At 39.5% G+C, this 26,664-nt stretch overlaps 2 protein-coding genes across 4 annotated transcripts in view; one reads left to right on the top strand and one right to left on the bottom strand.

Annotated features, from left to right (window-relative positions):
* Positions 1–26,664, top strand: part of ELMOD1 (ELMO domain containing 1) — a 270,336-nt gene that overhangs the window by 3,910 nt on the left and 239,762 nt on the right. The window lies entirely within an intron of this gene.
* Positions 20,585–26,664, bottom strand: part of CWF19L2 (CWF19 like cell cycle control factor 2) — a 97,552-nt gene continuing 91,472 nt past the window's right edge. For all 3 annotated transcript variants that reach the window (XM_049823542.1, XM_049823543.1, XM_049823544.1), the window contains 4 exons: positions 26,238–26,393; positions 24,767–24,847; positions 21,737–21,838; positions 20,585–20,841 (listed from right to left, as the gene is read on the bottom strand). In XM_049823542.1, coding sequence (XP_049679499.1) covers positions 20,701–20,841; positions 21,737–21,838; positions 24,767–24,847; positions 26,238–26,393 — 480 coding nt within the window. In that variant the 3' untranslated portion in view covers positions 20,585–20,700. The remainder of the gene's footprint in view (positions 20,842–21,736; positions 21,839–24,766; positions 24,848–26,237; positions 26,394–26,664) is intronic.

The following is a 26,664-nucleotide window of genomic DNA, read 5'->3' as shown; positions in this document are numbered from 1 at the left end:
TGCTTGCAGGGTTGGCCAGTTGTGGGGCTGAGTGTATCCCAGACACACACACACACACAGAGGACTCTGACATCGGCTGCCACGCAGACTGCCACAGAGGGCACGGCCTTTGCCACCATCCCCACAAACACCAACAGTGCTCATATACAGGCACCAATGGCTCAGCCCTATCCCTCCTCTCCAGCTGGTGAGGATTGAAGCTCACTAGTGAGAACACACATGCCTTTGCTCTCCAGGTTCACAAGCACATCCACATTCACAGATCCCTTAGATGTCAGCACAGCCCCCAAGACCACCTAATGTCCATGCCTGAACCTGGCCCCCTCACCCCATATGCAGGTCTCTTCCTACCCACCAGCTCACCCAGCTTGATGCTCACTAGTGAAACAGATGCACACACTCACACGCTCATCTCACAGGCACCCCACACCCACCAATTCCTCAGATATCAGCACAGGCTCTCAGTCCACCAAACATACATGCCCAGACCCCAGGACCCTTACCCAGCCACCAACTTAAACATCAAGTCTTTCCAGAGGCAGGTCTCCTCCAGCTAGTCCAGTTCAAAGTTTGCTGGCAAACATGCATACAGGATTAAATTCACCATGCAAATATTAACACACTCAGGTTTTTCCAGTCACTGGCATTTAGGTCTCTCATATACAAGTTGGTGTCTCCAGTTGCTGACAGCTAAACCCCCAGGCCCTGGGACCCACAGCCCCTTCTCCAGCTGCTGGCACTTAGACCTTACAGTTCTCACACACAACAAAGCAAGATTACAAAGAAAGAATGATTCAGGAAAGGATTTAATAAGAAGATAAGATAGATGTGGTGGTCAGGCACAGGGCTCAGTCCAGCCAGCCCTTTTTATCCCTCCTTCTCTCAATTGCCTCATGAATGTTCCTCACCCATCCACTCTGATCTGTCCCCTTCCCTTAAACTTCTTGTAATAAATTTTACATAATCCCACAAACCCTTTCTGATATCTCATAATTAGCTTTGCATAGGCCCACAAGCCCCATCAAATATCTAACAACACTCACAATAATCATGTTTTCTCTCTTTATCAGTGACAAATCTGAGGCTGATATCTTCAAGGCTGTGCCTGAGTAGTTCCTTTACTGGTCCATTGACCAGCGACCAAAGAGTTTTGGTCTTCACTGGACTGGATTGGCTTGGATTCCAATAGCTGTCTCTGTCTCACCAAAAGAGGGTCAATAGTTTCTAAGTATAAAGCTTTTGGTTCAGGTAGTTGAAAGGTGTTACATATATGCCAATATTTCTCATGCTCAAATCTGAAAGAACTGAACACAAACAATCATGTTGAATACAAGTAACCATAATCACAGCTGTAGCATAACAGGAAAAGTTATCATTTTGCACCTTAGCTTCCCATCTCTAATAATAGGCTAATAGTCCTTCCTTTCCCACAGATGATGATGTATTTGGGATAGAAACTGCTCTTGTTCTGTATATTCACAGCATTTCTTGTCTGATCCTGTTGGAGACCCAAGTAGTAATAAAATAATGTATTTTTTTCTCTGTTCTTCAAAATCACTTTTGTTTCTTCAAAGAAGTAACTATTAGACAATAAAATTATGCTAACATAAAACTGAATTAGTAGTCTGAAATCTATATCATCAGGAATGAGCAAACTAAGACAGAAACATCACTGCATATTGTTTGCAAAGTCCTGAGCAGTTCCATCAGAATAAAGTTCTTCAAAAAACAAAAACAAAACAATAAAACCCAAAGGTATATATTTAAACATTCTTCTGCTATAATTGCAGTGGCAGTCAAGATTCATATAGCAACAATATAATCTTCTCAAACTTAGGGAAATATCTGGGCTACTTCTTGTTTAGGGAACTTTGGAGAACAGATGCCACATCCTGGGCTGTTCAGTTTGGAGCCAGGGGCTCTTCTCAGTCCTTTGAACAACAGTTAAAAAGAAGAGAGACTTTTTTGCAGATGTAGGCAGTCATGAATCCATAACCAAACTCCTGGCCTCTACAGCTGTATGCTATTTTTCAAAAATCTTCTATTTCCTGCAGTATTTTTACATAGTATTAAACTACTGCAATTGGTATACTAAAAACATCTTTGGGAATTTTTGTTTGGGTTCTTGCAGTGCATCCAGAAATATGAGCCATATGGAGGAACACTAGATCCTCCAAAGATACATATCCTATCTGAAATAATAGGTCCACTGTTAGCATAAGAGTCCGGACCTCCACACCAGCAACTCTTCTTCCTGGTTGTGCTCAGCACAAGCAGAGAGCCTGGAGCTACTCTGCCCCTGGGATTCCTGCCAGTATCTGACAACTTGGCTGAAAATGCTATATTTCCCACAACAGCATGAAGCAAGAGATTTCACATGTTCAGAGGCCTGTACCAGAGAAAGCAAAAAAAGTCCACCTGAAGTCATTAAATAAAATGGTTAGTAAAAGTCAGCAGGAATTAAAGACAGGAGGGCTTAATCAGTCAGATGAAGAGGCTACTGATGTTACCTAGGGAATAGGTAGCACTGTTTGTGCAAGAAGCACATGAGAACTGGAGCTCAGGAGAACACAACTGACATGACAAAATTTGGTCGGGGGTGAGGGGCACAAAAAGGTATGCTGCTCTTCTCGCATTCTTTTCATTAAGGGCAGGGGGACAAGGAGAAGAGGGATGTGACTGCTTCTGTCCAATGTACATCCTTCATTCTTTTCTATCACCTCCGGTATGTCACCGTCTTGTTTTTATGTGAAAGGTAGGAGAACTACACTCCAGTGGCATCATGTGTTGCTATACACAGTGCCTCATCCCATCTTGAGCAAAATGGTCTTTTGAGGTCCTTCGTCTTGACTGGGGATTTGAACACAAGTTCAAAATAATTTTCTTTCTCCCAAAATCACCTCATTGCTGGTCTTCACATTTTCAGGGTTGTGTTAAGGCTTTACAAATCATATATCCTAAACCTAACAACCACGTGACTTTTAATAGCATGATAGGAATCATCTAGATCCCACTGCTATATGACATCAAAGAGATGGATTGAATAGTGGAACGAACCAACATTTTCAGGGTTTCATTTTCCTCATAGGTTGCTTATGGAAGTATCACATATGAGTTACAGAATCATTAAAATTCCACATATATCATATCTACTGCTTTCTCTGTAGGTCATTTAAAGAAAAAAATAGTCTTGAGAAATTTTCAAAATCCTTTTTTTTCTTTCCTTACCCATGTATATCACCCTTACATGTTTACTTGCTTTCTTTCCAGTTCCAAGGTATGGGTTAGAAGAGTGTAGGTCCCCAAGTTCTCTTCATTCTGCTTTTTGAAACATGTTTTTCTTCTGCAAGTCCTCTGGGATGTTTCCCAATGCCTTTGTCTTCTGCAGTATAACCACTAGTTTATGTGAAAACTTACCCTCAGTTTTTAGGGGCTGGCCTCAGAAAGAGGAGCCCTTGGTTCTCCCTGCAGAGAACCCATCTTTCTCTCCCATCTCTCATAAGAATATTAAGCTATATTAACAAACATTAAACATTCAATATGTGAAGCATATTAAACTTTCCCAACTTTAATAAGATGCCATTTGGCTAATACCTTAGAACAAGAAAATTCAATACTATTCTGATGGCTGCTGCAAGACTCACAGGAGAAAAGTTATATTCTATAGGATATAACTCCTATATAGGAAAAAAAAATCATGACAGTTTTCTGCATAGAAATACAGGCTGCAATCCAGCCTTCCTGGATTTGAGTTTCTACAATGCAGGTATCTACATGTGAAGCAGGTGTCCGAGCTCCCATTACAGCCCATGGAGACCCAGTCAGGACACGGCTTGGAGTCCACTGACTCATCCCAAAAACACTACCCATACTCGGTGGGCTGAATCACTTTCTCAATTCCACTCACTGTATTGACTGTAAAAGGAGTTTAGACACCTTCCTGATACTAGTGAAAAACCTACACTTTTTGCTACATTTCCTAGTGAAACTGCAGAATTCATTTTCAAATTCTGAAAGTTACAGAAGAAACAAAGGCTGAGGGTTACTTGCCAGCATGGGTAACCCTGTCTTCGGTTGCTTCTCAGAGGACGAAAGGTAAATTGTTCAATGTAAAAACTGAACTCGAGAGATATAAGGGGTCTTGATTGAAATGCATCTACAATCCACAACTGCATATCAGGTTCTCTCCCAGAGGATGCCGATGGACATTTGAGAGAAGTTTCTTTCCACGTATGGCCAGCACATGTACAAAGTTTCAAGCAGTTCTGTGATTTAGTTGGGAACAAACATGGACAATCACTGAGGTATGCAGACCTTCACTACCTCTTGTTGATGCTTGCCTTGGAAAGAATACATAAATTGTCCCAGTATTGAAGCAGTTTCTCCTCTCAGAGGGCTTGTCCCAACGGAAGGAAGAAAGATGTTTGAAGATGCAGACACAAAACCACAGCTCGTTTTTGTAATTCCCATGGGCTGTTTTTCTGTGATACTACAAAGCCTGTCAAAGGTGACAAGAAAGTATTGTAGGACTTCAGTCTGCCTATGGTAGCTATTAAGCATAAACTAACTGTCACAGGTGAGGTTTGGGTTGGGTTTTTTTCAGCAGTTGTAGAGAGCACTATAAGGAAAAAGTTCATTAAAACACAGAGTTATTTCAACATACCCTTTTGAAAACAGATGTGGATAACTTGATTATAGGGAGAGGGCATACAGATGACTTTCAGCATCTGAACATTTTGCTTCTTGCAGCAATGTGTTTTATCTACTTCAGGGTGTTTGGGACTAAAAAAGAAGCCTCGTGGCCACAAGAGGGTGCAAAATTACCCACCACAAAGAGCAGGTTTTATGCACTTCAGAACAACCTTTCCGCTGCTCAAATCACCAAGAGGATAGTGAAAATTATACTCTTTTTCTTGGCAGTAATGCTCCATCTGAAAGAACTTTTTCACAGAAGAATTTTATTTGGACTGCATAATGACAGAAAACTCAAAGCAGAAATACTGCAAGCTTTGCTCAGAGGGAAAGGTAACTTTTCAAGAAAGTGTGAAGAACCCCATGGAGAGAATGTAAAAAAAAATAAATTATTCTTTTTGAAGGTTTGCTTAATTATTTTTTTTCTTTAAAAAAGGTCCTTGACAAAAGGAACAAAGCTATAGACCATAGGTCTAGGCAATTTTACACATACTGTAACATTATACTATACTTGAAAGTCTCTGTAAATATTTATTAGTCTGCGGTAACAGTATTTTCACATCTCCCCCAAATGCTCCAAACCATCCAGATAATTTCTTGCTGATTTTTCAGATGTTGGCATGCATGCAAGTTATCAAACATTTTGTTCTGCCTCTTCTTTTCTTATTCCTGATGACTATTTTCTCCTTTGAAAACTTAATTGTATTTAGCATCTGGTCAAAATTAATCTTTTTCACAAAGTTAGAAGCCCAAATTACTTCATCTATCTTTTGCATCATCAGTTATTTGCTGTTCTTCCTAACTCAGCAATGATGCCATGGTTTCATTGCCTTCCTTTTAGCATAGGTGTAGAAGCGTCTCTCCTTGTCTTTTATGACCCTACAAGTCACTAGATCCACTTCACATCTTAGCCCTTCTGATTTTATCCCTACACGTTCCTACTATGTCCTTACATAGAACTCTAATAATTTTCCTTTCCATAATTTAGGAGTGGATTAGCATTCCTCCCATTAAACGTTGCCCTGTGCTGACCACATCTGAGCAGGAGGGACTGCACAGGGTTAAGTGGAAATGCCCATGAGTCCTAATCTTTCTGTGGGTCACTCCTCATTAGCAAAATGGGAGTAAAAAGTATGACTTTTTCCTCTGCTCTTGAGATTTTTTTTGACTAGAGCTTGAACTCTTTATGACATGGGTGGCCTCATTACATGACTGGGCAATAGGCAGCACAACAGCTGATATGGTCTGCAGTGTGCTGATAGCAATACAATATTCATAAATTCTAAACCATTATGTATTTGTTGCATTTGAGAAACAGTTTCAAAGTGCCAATGCTAATACTATTCCTTTCCCATTTTAATGAGTAGAAAAGCAAACAGAGACCTATGACAGTATTTTTCTGTTAACAGTTCTCAATCTTCACTACAGGCTGCAGATACCCAACTTTTCTAAGCAACCAAATATTCTGAAGTTCAAACGCTATGAATATGTGCCAACTTAAAACTTCAAGACCAGCTTGTTCAAATCTAAAAGATTCTTTCCCATCTCCAAACATTGTCTACACATCTTTGTATTCCCCATTTTAAATAATAATCCATCAGGAAGATATCCTTCATAAGGATCAACCCCCTCTTTATGACTAATTGTTGCATTGGCCATTCATGGCTGCTAGAGAGAAATACAGTCAACTTCTAGCCAATACAAACAATAAGCTGGTCTTCAAATATAGGGAGACCAGGGATCTGCGCCCTAGCATGGCAGTAAGAAGGATTTTGCCCAGAAGCATGACTGCTCATTATCTTTACCATAAAAGAGATCTCTGCAGCTTCAAAGGGCTGGAGAGAGGAGGAATCGCACCAGTGACTATCAGTGGGGACCATGACTCAGTGGAAGAGTCAGACCTTGGTATCTCCAAACAAAATAAAACTCTGAATTAATTGATTTCTTTAATCAAAGAATTCAAAGGAATAAAAATTTTCTGCCAGGCATACTGTTAAACTGACAAAGTGACTCAGCAAGCAAAATAATTGGTCTGTAATGTGATTATATTTGGGGATTCAGGTTGGGGTTTAGACATGCTGTTAAAGACTAAACTGAAATAACAGTTTTAACACAAAGTTGTCAGGCCTGCAGTTTTAAAAGGTCCTGCTGTCTGTCATTAGACAAGTAGGAACTCAGTGCAAAAAATAATTGGCTGCTGCGTCACCACGCCAGGGCTTCATTAGTAAATATCCTTAATAAGCTGATCCACATGTGGAACACACTCCCTGCATAGGTGAGAGTGATCATGTTTAGATTATTCCCCAAGACCTGTCCTCTTGCATAATGCTCTTCCTTCAGGGGAGGGAGATGATCAATAACCACACACCCCGTCTCCAATAAAACCTTGTCCCCAAGACCCCCACCTATTAGGAAAGGGAACTGCAGAGCTCTCCAAGGACTTCCCTGGATCAGGCAGTGCCCGTCTACTTAACTAAGAGGAATTCACAGAGATGCTAAGCATGACACTGTGCAGGAAAAGTGTTCTTGCTGGCACCCTAAAATTAGCAGACGTACTGCAGGCAACATTATGGGGCGGGGGCGGAACAAAACAAAAACCCCACACAACGAAAACTGCATAGCCAGAAATCTTCTGTGAGTCTAAAACACATTAACCAGAAGTTGTACAAAGATGACTGTGTTATTCAAGTAATGTGTACAGGCTAATTTAAGAAAATGAAACATCACAATTTTATTGCCCTAAATAATGCAGCCTGTATGTGCAAAACACCACAGGACTGGTTGCAACAGAAGTGAGGAATCACCTGATAATAAAAGCAAAGGAAACTATATAAGCAGTGGAGAAACAAAGATTTCTTTTAACAAAACCATTATCAAGTAAAGTTGCATTGTTGTTAGCAAAATACTTGTAATTGGAATGGTCTCTCACGGTGGGGGAACTTAAGCTAGAGTTTTCCAGTTAAAAGAAATTAATTGCTGGATGTTTAATGTTGCTGATGATTTTTTCCCCAAAGTAACCAAACTAAGTTTTGCCTCCTTTGGTATAAAACTGATTCCTGGATTATTACTTCACTTTCCTGTGAAACACCAGAGCAAGGCTACAGGAAGAGATGGGATGTTCTGCATCTGGAATTGACACTGGAAACCCTTACAGATGTTTTTTTGCCCCCACATTCATGGCTAGCTGTTACCTGACTTCTTCCCTGTTTTTATCATGAGTCATACTCTCTATTCCCAAGCAGCATCAGTTCCTGCTACTGGGGGGTGGGGGGGGAATCATGCCACTTTTATTTTTCTTGTTTACTTCCTGCAAAATTGCAATTGTTTATAGCCTTTCCAGATCTCTGCTAATCACCTTTCGATTAGACTTACAAATCTGTGGCTTGTAATATGGACAGTCAAGACCAATGCTTGCGGATCAGTCCTCTGGAATCAGTGACAAAAATATCTCTTTCCTAATCCTACACTCCTGTGACAAAATAACTGAACTGTCAAGCAAAGGAGGTGTGCAAATTCCCTAAAAACCACAGGCCATGGGCAACGAGGGACTCTGAGGGTGATTTAGTGCACTCTGCTGATCCAAAACAGTCACCCCACCTGTGCCATTCCCAAGAAAAGCTCTTCAAGCCTCTTCTCCAAACCTCCACATCCCAGAGCTGTGGAGCCCAGAGCAGGGTACGCTACTCCAGCTCAGACACTGCCACCACTGGCTGGAAAAGACATGTCACACACATTCATATATGTTAGTATGACATAACACTACGTATAAGAAGGAAGCTGCAATTATTGTCAGAATTACCTGTCTGGATTATAACATGCCACGTATTTGCAATATGGATGTTCTGGTCATCTTTCAGCATCTTGTTTCCAGCCCTTCTGAGTTTTTTCCAAGAAAAAAAAAAATAAATCTCTTTTTCAGAGTCCTGAGTCTCCTTGAATGCAAATATGTCCTATACTAATTTCATTCCATTCCTGCCTTTTGTGCTTCTCCCTGTAGAGCCCTTGCAGACTAAGGTTACAGGTACCAGTGGGAAGGCAATGTTGCCACTGATGTCTGGTCTCTGACATAAAAAAAAGCCAGGATTCTGCCATGAGATGGCCAAACACCTCGCAAACTAGCCCCTTCCTTATAGTTTGGAAGAAACCCTTATCATCCTTTTATATTTTCACATCTCTGATACCTTAAAAATAAGTATTAATGTTTAAATCACAGCAATTCATAGAAACCAAATATGATAAAGAGGCTTGAAGAGGGGTGGGAGAAGTGAGCACCCTCACTGCACAGCAAACTCACTTCCTATGAATGCTGCACAACTCTTCTTTGAATCAAGAGCAAGAAAATGGTGGAGTCCTCACAGCCCATTTACATGTCCTCTCTTTCCATCATTAAAAGACAATCCAGGCTTTCTAGCATTGCTGTTTTGTTAGGCAGGGACTCATTGACTTTTTTAAAGTTAATTATTTAATATGCCAGAATCATATAACAGTTCTCATCTACCTGTATTCCTGTTTGATTTGTATAAAAATGTACTAAGGAAGACAACCACCCCATTTAACTGCATGACTGAACTTGTTTTTCATTAGTGCAGAGGAAGACAACAAAATTAACACAGACAGCAGTTCCCACCAAGATTTGATGTGGAAGCTTTGCACAGAAGCTAAAAATAAAAGACTGAGCAGTCATAAATCATTTAAAACAGTGTCCGTGGACAAGGAGCACTTCAAGGAGGATGTGATCAACTATAGTGAATGGGATCTCAGGGGTGCACAAGGACCTGCGATCTGAGAGGACCTGCTGGGCGCTCTCAGCAACCCAAAACCCAAGTGCTGGGTTGGGGCAGGGGATGTGCAGACGCGTGGGGGCAAATTCACTCGGTCCGAAGGGACAGCTGTTTCACAGCTGTCACGGGGAGCTACGTTGGTCAAAGCCTTCAGACATACGAAGTTAATGTTTTTAAAGAGCTGTGAAGATGAAAATCCTGAGAATTAAGATTTCTTTGGAGGGCTTCACTCTTTTTTTTCAGTCTTAAACGAAGTTTTTAAAAGGTTTCGTATTTGGTTGGAAATATAAAATGCTATTTATCCGCACAGTCTTCCAGACAGCTATATACAGAGACAAGAACTACTACACAGATGTGAGGTGAATTTCATATCATCTGTTTCTGTTCTGATACTGGCCAAAATATTTTTGCTCTAAAGAGAAAATAACTCCCCAAAAATTCCCAAAGAAGACTAGACATCTGGAAAAGTGGAGAGCCTGGTTCACAGGAATCTTTCGAGAAGCATGTGCTGTTTGTAAAAAGAGATAATAGCCAAATTCTCTGTCTACTTTCTGTCTTCAAAAGCATATTAAGTTGTTTAGGGCTTTTTAAATCCCAAATCTATGTTGTAATTACAGATAACATTTTCCCCAGAGTTCTCATGAACGGCCAGCAGCATGTATTTTTAAATTCAATCAGCCTGTTTGGAAATCACTGCAAGCACTCATGGCATGTAATTTCAGCCAAGTCTCTCAAAACTTCTGCTGGGTGTTGGTCCTCTTGCTATCTGGCAATACCAAAGGGCAAAGAAAGTAGATAATTTGCCCCGAGACCAGTATGGACCAAACTAGGACCCAATCTCAAGCTTTCCAGATCTCTGCTTTAAATGGGCAATCACTTTCCATTCACTCTAAATGCAGTTGTCTAAAAATACTACATATGGGAATATCACATTAATTTTCAACACAAAATAAGCAATGAGAGAGAACTGCTGAGGACATCAGACATGAAGTTTAATCCAGTAAGTTGTTTCAATAAAGCTGAGCCGTTTCACTGAAAAACATTGATTTTGACCAAGTTTTCTTTACTGACAGACTGAGGTTCAGTGCTCTGATCACTTTTCATTAGAGAGATGAAAACCCAAGCAAAAGAAACCTCCGATTTCTGACTGTAAAATCCCTATTCAACATAGAGGTACCTTGCAACATTTGAAAGATTCCTTACATCCATCCACGTGGAACAGATAAATGCTACACAGGGATAGCCACACTGATGGCTAAACCTCCATCAAGCACTTCTCTTGGCTAAGAGAGTCAGACATTTGCCAAATTTTGACTGCTTTTACATAATAAAATTAACAATAGTGGGTGTTGGTCCCTAACCAACACAGTTACTAGAGCCTGGTGAATGATTCAATTAACCCATCAGGTCACCTACAGCACTGTAAGAGGAATCACTCTTTAAGGCTCCATTAACTTATTGACTAGGCCAACACCGAATATTATGTAAACTTAGACACACAGTTCACAGGTGGACAAATAAGAGTGTTTTAACACTGTGCTGATTGCCACCTGCAGTGTGTAAAAAAAATTTCTTCCCATTTCAAGAACATTCACGAACAGCAATAGATGGAAACGGAAGACACGTTGCTTTGCAGCAAAGGGGCACTCGCTTAAGTCTGACACAGAGAATCTAGCACATCCTAACCCTGCTGAAATGTAGTGACAGTCTTTAAATGGAGAAAAACAGCTCAGTAATTAGGTATTTGCCACCTTATCTTCTGATCCTATACAATTCCCAGATAGTCAAACCAAATACAAGCCTGAGTAGAACCTGACATTCATTCTTCTCTTGTATCTGGTATCTGTGTTGGTTTTGGCTGAGATGGAGTTAATTTTCTTCATAGCAGCTCCTACAGTGCTGTGGTTTAGATGTGTGACCAAAAGAATGCTGACAACACACTCATGTTTCAGCTATTGCTGAGCAGTGTTTGCACAGCATCAAGGCCTCCTCTCTTCCTCCCTCTGCCCCCCCAGTGAATACACCAGGGGTGCACAAGAGGTTGGGAGGGGACACAGCCAGGCAGATGACCTGAATGGGAATGATACTACAGGAATGTCGATTTTCAGCCCATTTTTCCCCCATGGAAACACAGAATATAGTCCTGGAGTTCATTTCCACCTCACGTTTCCCAGATGATATCGGTTTCTGACTCTTCTAAAGCCACCCTTCCTATTTCTTTTTCTACTTGTGCCACTTACAGCACCCACATCCATAGCAAAAATAATGGTATCGGAAGTTGCACCAAGTCCCTCAGCAACAATAAAAGTGATAGCAGGGAAACAGTTTAGCCAGTCTACACAAATATTGCAGGGCACATATGAATGTGGCATCAATTTCTAGTTGCCACAATACAGTATTGCTGCTTAGTTTTGTAGGTGACTCAAGAGGCTGTAAAGAAAAATATCATTTGAAAGCAGAATTTGAATTCAGACTTATCTCAGCAAAACAGAAAAAAAATAGTCTATGAAAAGAAAAAATGTCAACAAAGATAAGAGCAAGAACCTAGACTTGGGAAAAAAATATCCAGCTATTATGGCAAACTGTTGACTTGGGAGCAGGAGAGGATCTGAAGATTGCAGGGAGTCATGGGCTTCACTATGTCATACTCTTGTGAAAAAGGCAAACACTGCATTGTGGGGGGGAATGAATAGGAGGATATTCCACCAAGAAGGGCAGTAACCCTTTTGTATCAGACACACTGATAACACCTCACCTGGAGATACCCATATCCACTCTCGAGACTTCCGTCACATCACATGTTCAGGAACCAGAGAGACTCCAGAGCACAAAAGAATGATAAGAAGAACAGAAAAACAACTACAAGAAAACAAGATGCACAAGAAAAGAATATGCACAGTTTAACCTGAAGACTAGAATTTGGAAAGACAACTTAATTGCAGTCTTCAAACATGTAAAAGGAACTTCCAAAGAATGAAATAATGTTTCACACACTCATAACAGACAAGACAATAAATACTGGATTTGAATCATGGACAATTCAGATTAGAATAGGAAGACAAACGTTTCATGACGAAGAGTGAATACTGGCCTAAGTTGTCCAGGAAGGCTGTGAATTTTCCCTCCTCGGAGATCTCTATATAGAAAACAGATCTAGGAATGCCACAAATGTACCTGATCTTGTCTTGGGATCAACTAGACAAAATTATCTCCTTACCTCCTCCTCTGCTTCTATGGATGCTAAAAACCACTTATGAAAGGCTTAAGGTTTACTTAATGCATTTCATAAACCCAGTGTTACCAGATTAAGTACATGAACAAGTAAAGCTGCAATTCCTTTCATGTACTTAAAACTACCTCCTCCTCATGATAAGGGACATATTTTGACATTTTTAATGCTTTAAAGCCCAGTGTAACTCTAGTGAAATCATATTAAGTCTCAGCAGTTTTTCTCTAAATGTACTCAATATATATCCTAATACACACAGTCACATGGAGAACCAGAGTGCTGGTATGACTCTAACAAACAGTAGGCATGACAGGTTTTGTACCTACCTTTTTTACTATGCAATAGTAGCAAACCCTCACTGTCAACCATGGGAGAGGGTGATTCAGCTGAAGATCCAATAGTTAGTAGACTGGTCAATCTTAGTGGCTGACTGGCTGAACCAGCCAGTCCTAGCAAATAGTTGCTAAGTCTTAGCAAGTATTGCTAAGACAATCTACCTAATGAAAGAGCAGCTTGGATAAGGCAATGAAAACCTAATTCCTGCAACAGTAGCCAGGAAAGAAGAGAAAGGGATTGAAAGAGCACAAAATCACCATTTCCGATTGAACTTGCCCATGTTAACTCTAAACTAAGAGCCTACATACTCAGTTCCAGTTGGAGATACCATCATCCATAAAGACACTGTCAGTTGTCTTCTTCCACCTCAACAGGCAAGTTCTTGGACCTGCTGAACTGGGGTCAAACATTCAGAGAGTTGTTCTGCACTAAAATAGAGAATGTTGGAACAGCTGGAAGAGCTATAATGCTTTCCAACAACTACAAAGCACACACCTGGAGTTGACTATAAAAAGCATCTAGAGACATAAGGTATCAGTTGGCATCCCCAAATGAAGCCCTGTAAACCTGTGACAACAGCAATAGGGAAGCTGCACAGTGATAACTGTGTATTTATACCACATTAAATACGTCAGCTCTATCAGCTGTTCATATCTTATCTTACAAGTGCTGCTACAAGCCATCTTCATATAAAAGATCAGAATTAAATAAGATCTTAAAATCACAGTGGAAAGAGCTGGGAGAGACTTTGAAAAGACATCTTGTCCTGTCTCAAGACCAAACTGTACCTGTCTATCATTCCAGATTGACAGGAGACCAGTATTTGTGCATCAATGAACAGAAATCACAAAGCAGAATAAAAATATTTGCCCTCAAAGACACTGGGCCATGAAGAATGCCTTCAAGTTTACCCTAAAGGTTAATGATGCTTGTGGTTTTTGCTAAATTTGTTTCTACTGCACGTATGCTCTAGGGTATTTGCTTTACAAAAAGCTAAAAACCAAAAAAGAATGATTGATGGATTTTTAATTCTAAGACAGAACTTAAAGCAGGTTCATCAGAGCCATTACAGGCCACCAGCTGCCCTCAGACCACATGTACAAAAGCACATGCAGCTTCGGCACTGGGAAATGAACTTTTTACATCTACTCACACATCACAAGCTCAGACTGCACTTTCTCTAACGTGACCAACACACTCATTTTGTGTGGTGTGATGTGCCTCTGGGCTCACTGTGTACAGTGCTTAGGTCACACCTATGAGGGAGGACACCAGGGAGGGTAAAAATGCTTGTAAAGATGTCCTACAATTATGCAGTCCTTTTAAAATATAGTTCTAGTACTTCACAGATACGATCATAAGTCTCAGAATACTAACACAGATAGCAGGATAGTTGTGCAAGGTTCATCACCAAGCAGGACACAGTGTTTAAAACTACAAATTCATCAACTTCTACAATGATAGATAATTATTTTCCAAAGATTTCCCTGGGACAACCCTGGGATTGTATTATTAGCTTTGAAATCTGGGACCCAAGGAAAGTTTAAATGATCTTTTAGAACCAACTTCCAGTCGTTCTTAGGTTAGGGGGTAAAATTTACACCAACTTCCCTGTAAAGGGTGTAGCAGTGTGACTTTCTTGAAGGAAGCATGTAACCTACCTTTCTTTCTCGCTTTCAATGACATAAACAAATGCAATACCTAGAAAAGTAATGTTACCACACAGCTACATCAATATGCACATGAGAATTATGATGTTAGCAAGCTTGGATATCTACAGTCTGTTCCTTCATACTGGATTAGATTGTCTTGATTTGTGAGGGCTAAAAGTTGCACTTTCAGCTAGGATATTAAGGATCTTGTTTCCAAAACAGCTACACTTAAAGTAAAAAGTATAGCAGCCTGTGTCTCCACATCTTTTCATCCAGCAGTCCAGCTGGAATTAGAAAGAGAAAACATGCTTTAATGATAAAAATACAGATGCAGAAGACAGGAAATGCTGAAGAAATTTCAACCAAAGAAAGAACACTCTAAGGAACCCATCAAAATGTTTCTTCTTTCATAGGTTGCAAGAGATTTATGGTCTCTTGCCATGAGAGTTACTATTTATTTTAACATGTTATTTTCCAATCAGAACTTGTATGAAATTTAAAACAAGTTGGTTGAACTCAATATGTAAAACCCCACTAAATCACATTTGATTATGATTTGTCGTGGTCAAAACGGACAAAACGACAAGATAACAAAATTTTATAAAAGCAAGCTAGTGCAAAAAGCTTTTATTGCTCTCTTTCTCTGTTCCTTTATTCTCTCTTTCCCCTTAGCTCCCCAGATTTGTCTCTTCCTTATTGGTTCAAAGTTATTATGCTGTCTTATCATTGGTTAACATTTGCACAGTCCATCACAACTCAGCTCCTCTGCCAAAAGGACACATATGCCTTGTCTTGAGGTCAACACTGCCTCAAAACTTGTTTATCTTGCAGTTGTTTTTGTTCCTGTTTGTTCTCTCATGGGTAGACTGGAATCTTCTCAAGGTCAAAGCTGACCTGTCCAGGGGCCTCAGTCCAGCTGAGGTTCCCCACAAAGATTCCAGGAATAACTCATTGTTTGGATTCATGAACAAACTGAAAAAAAATCAGCCCAAATAAATAGACCTAAGACTGAATGTTGCTGTATTGATTTTCTAGCAAAGCAACAAAAATCCACAGTGTTCTCTTCCAGGTATTTTAACAAGCACAGAGTAACAATCCACCACTGTTACACCAAAACTGCACTAAGTGCAGCATCTCAGTCTTACTCCAAAGGAAAACACAAAAGAAGGCAAAAGCAAGTGGAATATGGACATAAATGAGAACTAGCTACTTGGAGGAACACCAGTAACTAGCAGAAAGCCTTCCTTTCCATTTGTAAGCTGAATTTACTTCAGCTTACATCAACCTCATTTTACATTACCTCAGTTTACATCAACAGATGACTTCAGGCAATCATCTTGACATCAACCAACCACTGGTTATGGATAAGAATAATGATACCACGGCAGCTTTTGCACTTTACTTTGTAGCTAATGGTGTGGTACAAATTCATGGTGCTTTCCTTCAATTTGAGCAAAAATAAAAACCTCAAAATGTGGGTCCTTAATATGAAGACAACTGCCTCATGCTTCAGGCGCTTTTTACAGCAATTGCATGGGTCTGGGGAATACAAGGTTGAACAGTACAGCCTGAGAAAAAGCTAAGAAGAAAGTGAACATCCCACAGAAGCCTCTTTAGGTCATTTTCCCCAAGACAGACCCAGGCCAGGAATTTCCAAGGTATCAAGGCCTGAGGCAGATGATCTGCTTGACTATAGCATCCATCCTGGTTCTCTCTAGAGAACTTGGTGGCAAACGTAACTGCATAAAAAGCTTTGCAGTCCAAGTTCCTGCTCAGACCTCACCCAGGGCTTGATCAAGGAGCAGTAATGGTGCTGTGCTGGTGCAGCACGCCTTCCCTGAAACTGCTGAAAGATCTGGAATGCAGGCGAGAGGACACAATTCCTTCAGCACAGCAAGGAAATACAGAGGGGAGTACTGAGAGTTGGAAGAAGCTAACTTGATAGCAGGGAAACATTGCATTTTATGCCAGGCACTGAGCAGAAGAGTAGCAGTGCATATTATGTGTAAGAATCTTCCTGTCTAACAAGGCAGGACATGAATATGTTCTAATACCTGTCAAATCACACACATAGATTCACTTGAAGAGAGAAGTTGCTTTTCCTTCCTGGCTACACCAAAGAGTACACAGGACCACATTTACAGAAATGTAAGAAATCCAGCTGCTGAACCCTGTTCTCCCTAAAGACACCTGGATTTACATTTTCCACCTCTTAGTGCCAAAGAATTTAGGTATTGTGTATTCTTCTGGATGAAGGAGGTCTATTTAAAATATTTTAATATTTTTAAGAGTAAGGACAGAAGCCTAAGCATACCATGCCCTCCACATAAGTGCCCTAACTAGCTGTGTTCACCCTCATGGCTTCATGAATATTTAGAGATACTTATGAAGAGGAACAGCTTTACCTGAGGATATGCATGTCTGGTCTGTGATCAATTACAACAAGATACTATTCTCAGTGTATGTGGTAAGCACAGTCTCCCATTCTGAAAAATTGTAATAGGTTAAGACACATCTTCCTGTATCACTAGCTTGAGATTGCTACCTTTACTCCATATTTCAGAGTCCTTTTTGATCCAAAGAATAACAGTAGTTTTGCTGAAACCAAAATAATAAAATATACACAGACCATAAGTCAGAGACAAAGACTTTTTGACATAGAAGTTAGATATCCTTTGTGAAACATGGTGCTTTGTCGTGGTTTAACCCCAGCCAGCAACTAAGCACCACGCAGCCGCTCACTCACTCCCCCCCATCCAGTGGGATGGGGGAGGAAATCGGGGAAAAAACTAAAACTCCTGGGTTGAGATAAGAACGGTTTAATAGAACAGAAGAGAAGAAACTAATAATGATAATGATAACACTAATAAAATTACAACAGTAGTAATAAAAGGATTGGAATGTACAAATGATGCGCAGGGCAATAGCTCACCACCCGCCGACTGACACCTCACCAGGCCCCGAGTGGCGATTCCCTGCCCCCACTTCCCAGTTCCTAAACTAGATGGGACGTCCCATGGTATGGAATACACCATTGGCCACTTTGGGTCAGGTGCCTTGGTTGTGTCCTGTGCCAACTTCTTGTGCCCTGGCTGGGCATGAGAAGCTGAAAAATCCTTGACTTTAGTCTAAACACTACTGAGCAACAACTGAAAACATCAGTGTTATCAACATTCTTCGCATACTGAACTCAAAACATAGCACTGTACCAGCTACTAGGAAGACAGTTAACTCTATCCCAGCTGAAACCAGGACATGCTTCCCCTGAGGAACACAAATTTTGAGAGAAGTGATCCCATTTAGAAAAACTGCATCTCTAGCACAGCATTAGGACAGACTTTTCCATGGCCTTAAGACAGTCACCTCTGCTGCTTCCAAGCTATCCTCCAGGAAGGGCAGATGAGACCGGAGGCAACATACGCTTTCAGAGAAAACAATTTTTAGTCATGCTTTATACCACCAAAGGCTGCAGTTCACTTAAATTTGCTTTAGCGTTACCACATTCTAAGCAACTACTAGCAGCTACTATTTCATATCCTATTTCCTCTGTAAGCTCCCCAGTAGCCTAAGGAAGATCAAAACTTACTGGAGAACAGTAGAACTGGCCCTTTTATCCATGGCTTGCTGGTGAAAAATAGTATAAATCAGACATTAAATCACTAAAATTATCATGCTAGCTGATTTTTAAATTATTTCTCTTGTAGTGACCCAAATTCACAAGGATCCTACAGAAAATAATTCACAATGCAATAGATTTCTACCTCTACCAGACTTATTTGCCAAAACGGGGTGGTGGGGAAGTACTAGCTCTTCAGGAAAGTTGCAAAAGACCACCAAGGGACTAGAAATGAACACTTACTCAACACTAATGTTTAGTGATCCACTTCTCAATCTGAGCAGTTCACATTAGTTAACAGAGCTGTACAGGGGAATGGTTCAGCAGGAAAATAACAAGAAGCATGTTAAGACACTCACAAAATGCCTTAATGTGTCCTATGCTAAGGGCATTCCACTTGCCATGTGGAGCCTTTACTTGTAGCACTGCAGTCTTTTGTTCGCAGGTCTGCACCCCTTCCCTTATGCACTGGGAGAATGCTGTGGCAATGTTTTCATCCACGTCCTTCTGTCCTTGTCCTGTTCTCCCAGCTCTGCACCTGCAAAGCCTCAGCCTGCTACACCACGTTTCCCACAGAAAGTGATTGACACCAATACGAGAATCATCCTTTCCCCCCCCGTCACGCTTTCCTACTCCCATTTTGTAACTTTTATACAAAAGAAAAAACAAAACCTAGTGAATAACACAATAGAGAGTAGTCCTTTAAATAACACACATGCATTTCCCAGTGACATCCACACACAAAGCTTAACAATCAATTAATGTGCAACTCTTGCCTCTGATCAGAGCATGCTCCAATCAGCGCTAACAGCATCACAAGCAGGAACAACAAGCAGGGAGTTTGAGCAGGTCCTCATGAAAACTATATAGTTATTATCAGAAAAGTATTGTGGCAGACCACCTGCCACACTAGAGGGGATGCCCAGGGAAGAAAAGTCACCTGGCAAGATCCCTGTTGTTTTAGGGTGATTTTGAGGATTCCCGAGAAGGGGAACACACACACACTGACTATAAGGCAAAAGCAAGCATTTACTAACTACATACGTGCGTTATACTAAGGGTATCTTGTAAAGCAAATTAACATACCAACCCAAGGACTTTGAGGAAGATGGACCATCTGAACATTCTTGTGCTGTCTTGCGCTGTGAACTCAGCCCAGCAATCGGTAGGTGCCAGCTTTACGTGGGCGTTCCCACAGAGGCAACAGTGGCCTTGCTGTACACCAGCCCGATGCTTTTCGGGAAATCCCGGTATTTATACATTTGCAGAAGAACAGGTTTCGGCACACATGGCCAGTGGGTGCCAAAACACGCCTCAGTTATAACATAGGGAGCCTATGACACATGCACTCACTGGCCAGGCGTGTTGCACGAGCCGTAGCCATCCTGTCCATTGGTTCATGGGCTTTGTACACACGGCATATTGTCATAATCCAGCAGTCACGCGCCGATCATGCTCACAGCTGTGCTGTGCAACAGCCTGCTGCCTGTCCTCCCCCAGTACTGCTCCGCTCTCTTATCTCCGTGGTCAGCATTCCAAGCAGCGGGCAACTAACCATCCATTTTCTGTGCCGATTGCGTTTTTCTCTGCTATCTACTTCGCTCCCAGTGTTCATCCATGGACCAAAATCCCATCTTTTAACCCATCCGTATACACCTGTGATGATTTTCTTTGCTGGCCATGGGAGAGTGTTTTTCCTTAAGGTTCTACCACACTCCTCCTCTTTTTTTTTTCATTGCCATCAAAAGTAAGTTACCATTAAAGCTGCCACTTGCCACCAGCTATGGACTGTCTCATCATTCTTTGGGCAACAGGTCAGCTTGAAAAATACTACTTCATATTGAAAGAAAGTACAAAAAATTGCATTAATTCTTGTGCAGAGGGGCAGTAGGAGGTTCATCAACCACATCCTACGTGAACATTTGTATGGCCTCAACTTAAAGAACACAAGGACTCAAAATCAGAAAATTATTTTCTGTACAGCTTCCTTCTGCAACAATGTATTTGTATTAATCAAAATGTTCTTAAAATGTACACCATTTCCTACAAAAAGTCACCATGATAATTAAGCACTGGCTCTATGTTAAATACAATATTAAAAAATCAAGTTGCCTCAAAGATTATAAAAAATCCAAAAGCAGAAGCTACATTTTTTAAGAACTCCAATGGCCACATGGATATTATTCTTTTGGCTCAGCTAAAAAGTTAAAAACGAAAACCACTGTACACTTCTGGTTTGTCAGGCTGTGTGTCCAAACCAACAACAGGTAATCAGCAATTAAACAATATCCTTGGTTTTAATATATATTAGCAATACATAACACACTGGTGTCATTCTTAATATAGGAAATATCCTTTAATAGAATTTATGGCTTATATAGGGCAGGGATGTGCTCATTCTTTCTTTTTGGTAAAGTCATATGGTTTCCACCACTGTGCAAACTGCAACACCTTCTTCCTCTGATCCTCAAAGTTCTGTCTGATTCCTTTTCTGCAGAGCTGCGGTTCCAAGTCCAGCATGCCACCAATAATTTCCTTTGCAAGTAGAAGAAACATAGATAATTATGAATACATAATTACCATATTAGTTCACACTATTTTACCACAGAATAAGGAAATATATATTTTCAAATTATGAGATTGTCACTGTTTTCTTCAAGTGGTAGTTACTTAAACTTGAAATTCTAAAAGACATACCAATTAAAAAATTAGAACTGTAGTTGTTACATGGTTGCCTCAGTGAAATTCTTTCAAGTACAGCAAAGCCATGCACTGCATAAATATCCTAACTTTGCAAGATTCTTAATAAATTAGTACATTTGTGACTAAGAGAAAAGTTCAGAAAAAATAAAGCTGTGCCCACTTTGCTCTTAACTCCTTCTGAAGTTATATTTCTCCCCAATCACTCTTAACATTTTTGCAATATTGACTCTTTGAATAAATGATTGCTGTGACATAATAAAGAAAGGAAAATTTATTGCAGTTCTTCCTGTATGTACTATACTCTCTAAATCACATGGAGTAATTTAACCACCCAAGTATTTTACTAGGAGTCATCTGAGTCTCTGTGTGTATGCACCCTAATTTATGCAAGCTTAAGTCAGTGCACCCATATGACAATACTATGGCCATGAAAACTCTTAAATAGATGCAAGTATTTTCTGTCTATTAGATTATATGTCAAATATCTAGAGTTCCTATTAATTCAAAAGAAAGATGGATCTAGAATCACATTCTGAGTATCAGCCAATGAAGAAATCAACTACTCCTTTATTCAACAAGCCAAGTTATAATGACTCACCAAGAAAAGCCAGCTAATAAACTGGGATAAGGTATATCAAAGTGACTGTTCTGGCAAGCATCTGTTTTAATTACTTAAATTTTACAAAACAGAGTATAATTGGTAAATTGATCTTTTACATGACAATACCTTTCCAAAGTAATGAGGGAACTTGTGTTGATCTTCAATGACATGAGCAAATCCTCCTTGAAGGCCAAAGTCCACAGAAAAGTATGGTAACCCTTTAGGAACCTATATGTGCAATACCACATTTTTAGATGTTTAACAGACTGTAGGCATTTAGTTAATCTCCCCACAACTTAATGAACTTGAAAGTGGTTTTACAGTTGATATATCACATTTTATTTTAAACCACCCCTCACACCAAGTATGCATAGCATAAAATTGCAACTGAGAAACAGTAAAACAAACAGGTAAGGGGAAAGAACAAACACACAACTAGATAAAAAGACACTGAAAACTGAAAAGATGATTACTGGGTGGCAGAACCTCCAGAGAGCACTGCTGCAGCACCAGGTAAGAGACTGGGAGGGACGAGGCAGCAGCATGCACACTGAGCAAATGCCTTCCTGACTGCACACCTCTGAATTACATAGGTTGAGTAAAATCCTAAGACAACCACCAGCAAGTTGCATTTATTAAAGATAAGGTGGTGTGTGATAACAGGAAATATGTACCCAGTGGAAACATTGACACTCAGGGGGAAGGGGAAACTCCTTTGCAGAGAATACACTTCCAGAAAACACCACAACATGACTGGAAGTTATCATTAACTTGCCCAATCAGATAATTTAGTAATTCAGTCAGCCTAGAGAGGAGACAGCGGTTATCCTGTCACAAGGAAAGACCCTTCAGTCTGACAGAGTGAGAAGTGAATTCATTTATTGCTGCAGTATTCTGCTACTTCACTGCAAGTTATTCTTCCACTCTTAATTGTTGAGGATGCTCCTGTACAGATAAGATTTACAAAGCCTCAAATTCATAAGCATTTCCTCTGTTACAATCTAAATAACTGTGCAATTTTCACACGGCATGTTCAATATATTGCTTGAAAATTCAGTCTAAAAATAATTAAGACTTAATACAGAGGGTCAATGTAGCATAGCAAGAAACCTAAAACATTTTAAATGAACAAAAAAAAAGTCATTAAATAAGGTAAAAAATGGGTTGGCAGGTGACACCTTAAGGAAAGCGTCAGCTTTATCTTATTTGTGTCTAGCAATGTAGGGGGTCTGGCTGGGATGGAGCTCATTTTCCTCACAGCAGCTCATATGGTGCTGAGTTTTGGACCAGTGACTAAACCTGCATTGATAACATGCCAGTGTTTTGGCTATTGCTGAACAGTGCTTGCTGCCAGGTCAGGTCTCCTGGCTGTGCTCCCCTTCCAGCCCATTGACCACCCCCAGCTCCCTCACTGCAGGGAGCAGAGGGGGAAGCAGAGAAGACCTTGATGCTATGCAAGGGCTGGATGCTTAAACTCTGCCTCTGGACACCATAGTCCCAATTTCCGCATAAAATCCATCTATTAGATGATGTCTCAGCCATGTCTGACCCTCCTTCCAGGCACCACCATCACCTAATACAATTCTGCAACTTCCCAAACCTCATCTCAGTCTCTAAACTATACTTTCCTATCTTCCTGAAGGTTACAGGCATTTCTTTTATACTAAAATAATGTTAAAATCACACAACTGTGTAACAATTTACACTCGTGACATAATCTGAAAACTGGCCTACCTTCAAATGGGTATAAAATAGTCACAAAAATGTACAGCTAAGAAGATTCTTAAAGAAATCAAATGTCCTGATGTCCTACCATGTGTCAAGAAAATTATACTTCATTTATTTGTGACAGATTTTGGCTTTCCCCGTTCTGAAACACCGATGAGCAGAAGATATCCAAAGCATGGCTATTTTGTTATCTGTTTGCATCCACCTTACGTTTAAAGTCTTACCTAAATCCTTGCTTTAATTTAAATCCTTGCTAATTTAATTCCTTCTTGTCTGCACCCAATAGTGCTGGCAAACAACCTAGTATCTTCTTTAAAACAATCTCCTATATGCAGAAAACTACCATCACATCCCATTTCAGTCTTTTCTTTCCTAGACTGCACAACCCCTCAACCAGTTTCTTTAGTTAAGTTTTCTAATCTATGCTCTCCTCTTTTGTAACTGTCTTAAAACACTGTGCCCAAAGCCAGAACGAAATTTTCCAGGTGAAGCCACACCACTTTGAATAAGGTGACCCATAACTGACTCCCATTTATATGACATTTTAGCTTAGGTGGCAGAATAAATTTCGTCTTTTTGCCACATTTGGTACCACTGTTGGTTTGGTTCAAGAGTCATCATAATATACAACATCCCTCCCTACTATACAGACACGCAATTCCTTACTGTTCTGCATTTAATCTCCCTCTTTGTCATATTAGGCTTCATGTCTCATTATTAAACCCCATCTCCTCTTTCTCCTAAACCAGGATTTTTTTAGTGTAAAGGTGTTATATTTACTAAAAGACACTTTCAGAAATCAAGTATTATTACTTCATAGTACTAAACTACTTGTGGTAAAGTCTACGTAACACTCATCTTTCACTTCAATATTAAAAAGTGGAACAATCTTTGAGCCTAACAATTTCAGTGTTATTCCTTTAAAATTTGTATATACAAATATGTTTCAGTTTAGTATCCAGGAGACAGATACAAGTACTGTTCCCTTATTTTAGAATAAAAAGATTTATAATACTATACTACTATTTATATTTTTGCTTCATAAATTCAGCAACACAAAAGGCTGTTCTAGGTCAATGAAAAAGACACATCGTATTTTTTTCAGGAAAGTAATTTGCAAAACTTTGATTTACCTTAATTCTTAAAAGTTAATCAACAAAATTATGCTGGTACATGTCCTCAAAGTGCCAGCTTTGTTCTCAACCAATGCTTGCAGCTCAGTCCACCAACTGTGGAAATAAATGGGAATCTTTTCCCTAATGTCAGTTAGGAGTTCAGTCAGACCCTTAATTCTAATCATACCAATGCCATGTCCTAATGCACTAATCTAATTGTGTTCCCTTTCTTTTCTCTTTGAAACAGTTAATAACAAAAAAGATGAGAAGAATTTGCTGAGAAATTCAGTGTTCAATACATTTCATTACTTACAGATTTCCGAACATCTTTTGAAGAAAGATCAATTAACTTATTGTTCATGGACCACTCTTCATCAGACTCCATTATAGCTTTCTGTAAAATCATTTTATATAAGTGTGAAAATAGTCCTTCATACAACAAGCAAAGAGCTAACTTTTTAATGTAGCGAAGTACATTGCACTGCAAGTACCAACTATTTCTTAACAAAGCAACTTTATTTTTGGCAACCTTTCTGATTTCCACAACTTACATACTTTTTATAAAGGCATCGTACAGTATCTTCAAACTCACTTAATTACTTAATTCTGCTCCTCTGGTATTTTGTTTGGTTTTTTTTTTTAAATTTAACCTTTGCCTGACACAAATTATTTCTAATAAGTTCCAACTGAAAGGTCACACTCTCTTTTTACTAAGCTCATACAAAACCTCTTATGAATTCATTACACTATATTAGTCTTTTTTCTTTTTCAAACACTAAGAGGAGAATCCAGCTTAGAAGGCTGTTCGCGCTTAAAAATCTTTAATACTGCTTCTCTATCCTCCATAGTACAGAAGTGGGTATCGTGTAGTGTAAGTACCTTTTAAATTTCATTTGCTGTGGATTTTAATGACGGAAGCTTCTGAAAGAAAGTTTTATGCAAATGACATTTCATTAAGTCTTATACTTCATCCTTCCTGTAGTATTCAGACAAAACACAAGTTTTACCAGCACTTGAAGCATAGCAATGAAATCAACCAGGTGGAAAGTTTCAAATGTGGTAAAAGTTACTACATTGCTGTTCATCATACTGACTGCTCCACTTAATCAAAACCCAATCACATTATTTCCAGAAAATAAAAATATTTCAAAGAACCAATAAAATAATTTACTTATAAAAGGCAAATCACGATCCAGTTGCTGAAAGCCAAAAAGCCTCACTTCCAGTAAAAAGGTTCAATGAGACTTTCCTTCCAGGGTCAGGGTGAAGAGACCAGAAAAGCAATAGAAGAAATATCTATCATGCTGTCTAATGTTCATCAGAGACCTAAGACACATATAAAACTTGGGCTTACTGAAATAAAATGGGGATGAAACATTAGGTATTTCTTAAAACAGTTGACATTATTTTCTCATTTTATGCTTGCCAAGGCACATGTATGGGGTTTTAAGTTTATACTACAGGACTTAAGTGAGGAGTATTGCAATCCTTGCAGCACTTCAAGAAACTGTAATTCTGTCATCTTCTTCCAGTATTTGTCAGTGCAGTCAGACTCGAGGCAACTGCACAGTGACATACAGCTCTTCCACTGAGTACTTGAAAAACAGAATTACCTTACAGGGCTTGTTTTAACATCAAGGAATATGATCAAAGAGTGGATCAAGAAGTAGGATCAAAGAATCCGTCTTTTCAAAAATAGCACTTGAATATCAAAAAGTTTTCCAGAAATAGATGAATTATGATAAATACATTCACATAACCTAAGAAAAAACATTTTTGTGTACCTTAAAGTAGATTGGAGCCATATCTCCTACTTCTTTTGGAAGAGGAATGCATTCATATACCATGTGATACCGTTTCTTCATACTCATGTTCATTTCTAGGAACACACAGTCCAAGTCTTTAGCTTCAAACATTTTCACCAACGCATTTCGGAACATCTGTTTAAAGAAAAAAAATGTATAATTTGAATTAACTTCTCAAAGCTTTCAGATATAATATATTATTTCACTTACAATATATTAATAAAAACCTCATAATAAAATGGGTAACAGCAGCAATCATACTAAGAAAATTCTGTATTATTCAACAATTGAATATGAACTATATTTCCTATGATACAAACAAAGGAAGTCTAGAAAACTATTGTGAAATATGCATTATAATTAACACTACAAACACAGTTTTAATAAATACTGCATATTTTACAGT

This window comes from Accipiter gentilis, chromosome 19 (assembly GCF_929443795.1).
Source record: "Accipiter gentilis chromosome 19, bAccGen1.1, whole genome shotgun sequence".
NCBI classification, from domain to species: domain Eukaryota; kingdom Metazoa; phylum Chordata; class Aves; order Accipitriformes; family Accipitridae; genus Astur; species Astur gentilis.
This window is presented reverse-complemented; position numbering and strand designations above follow the sequence as displayed.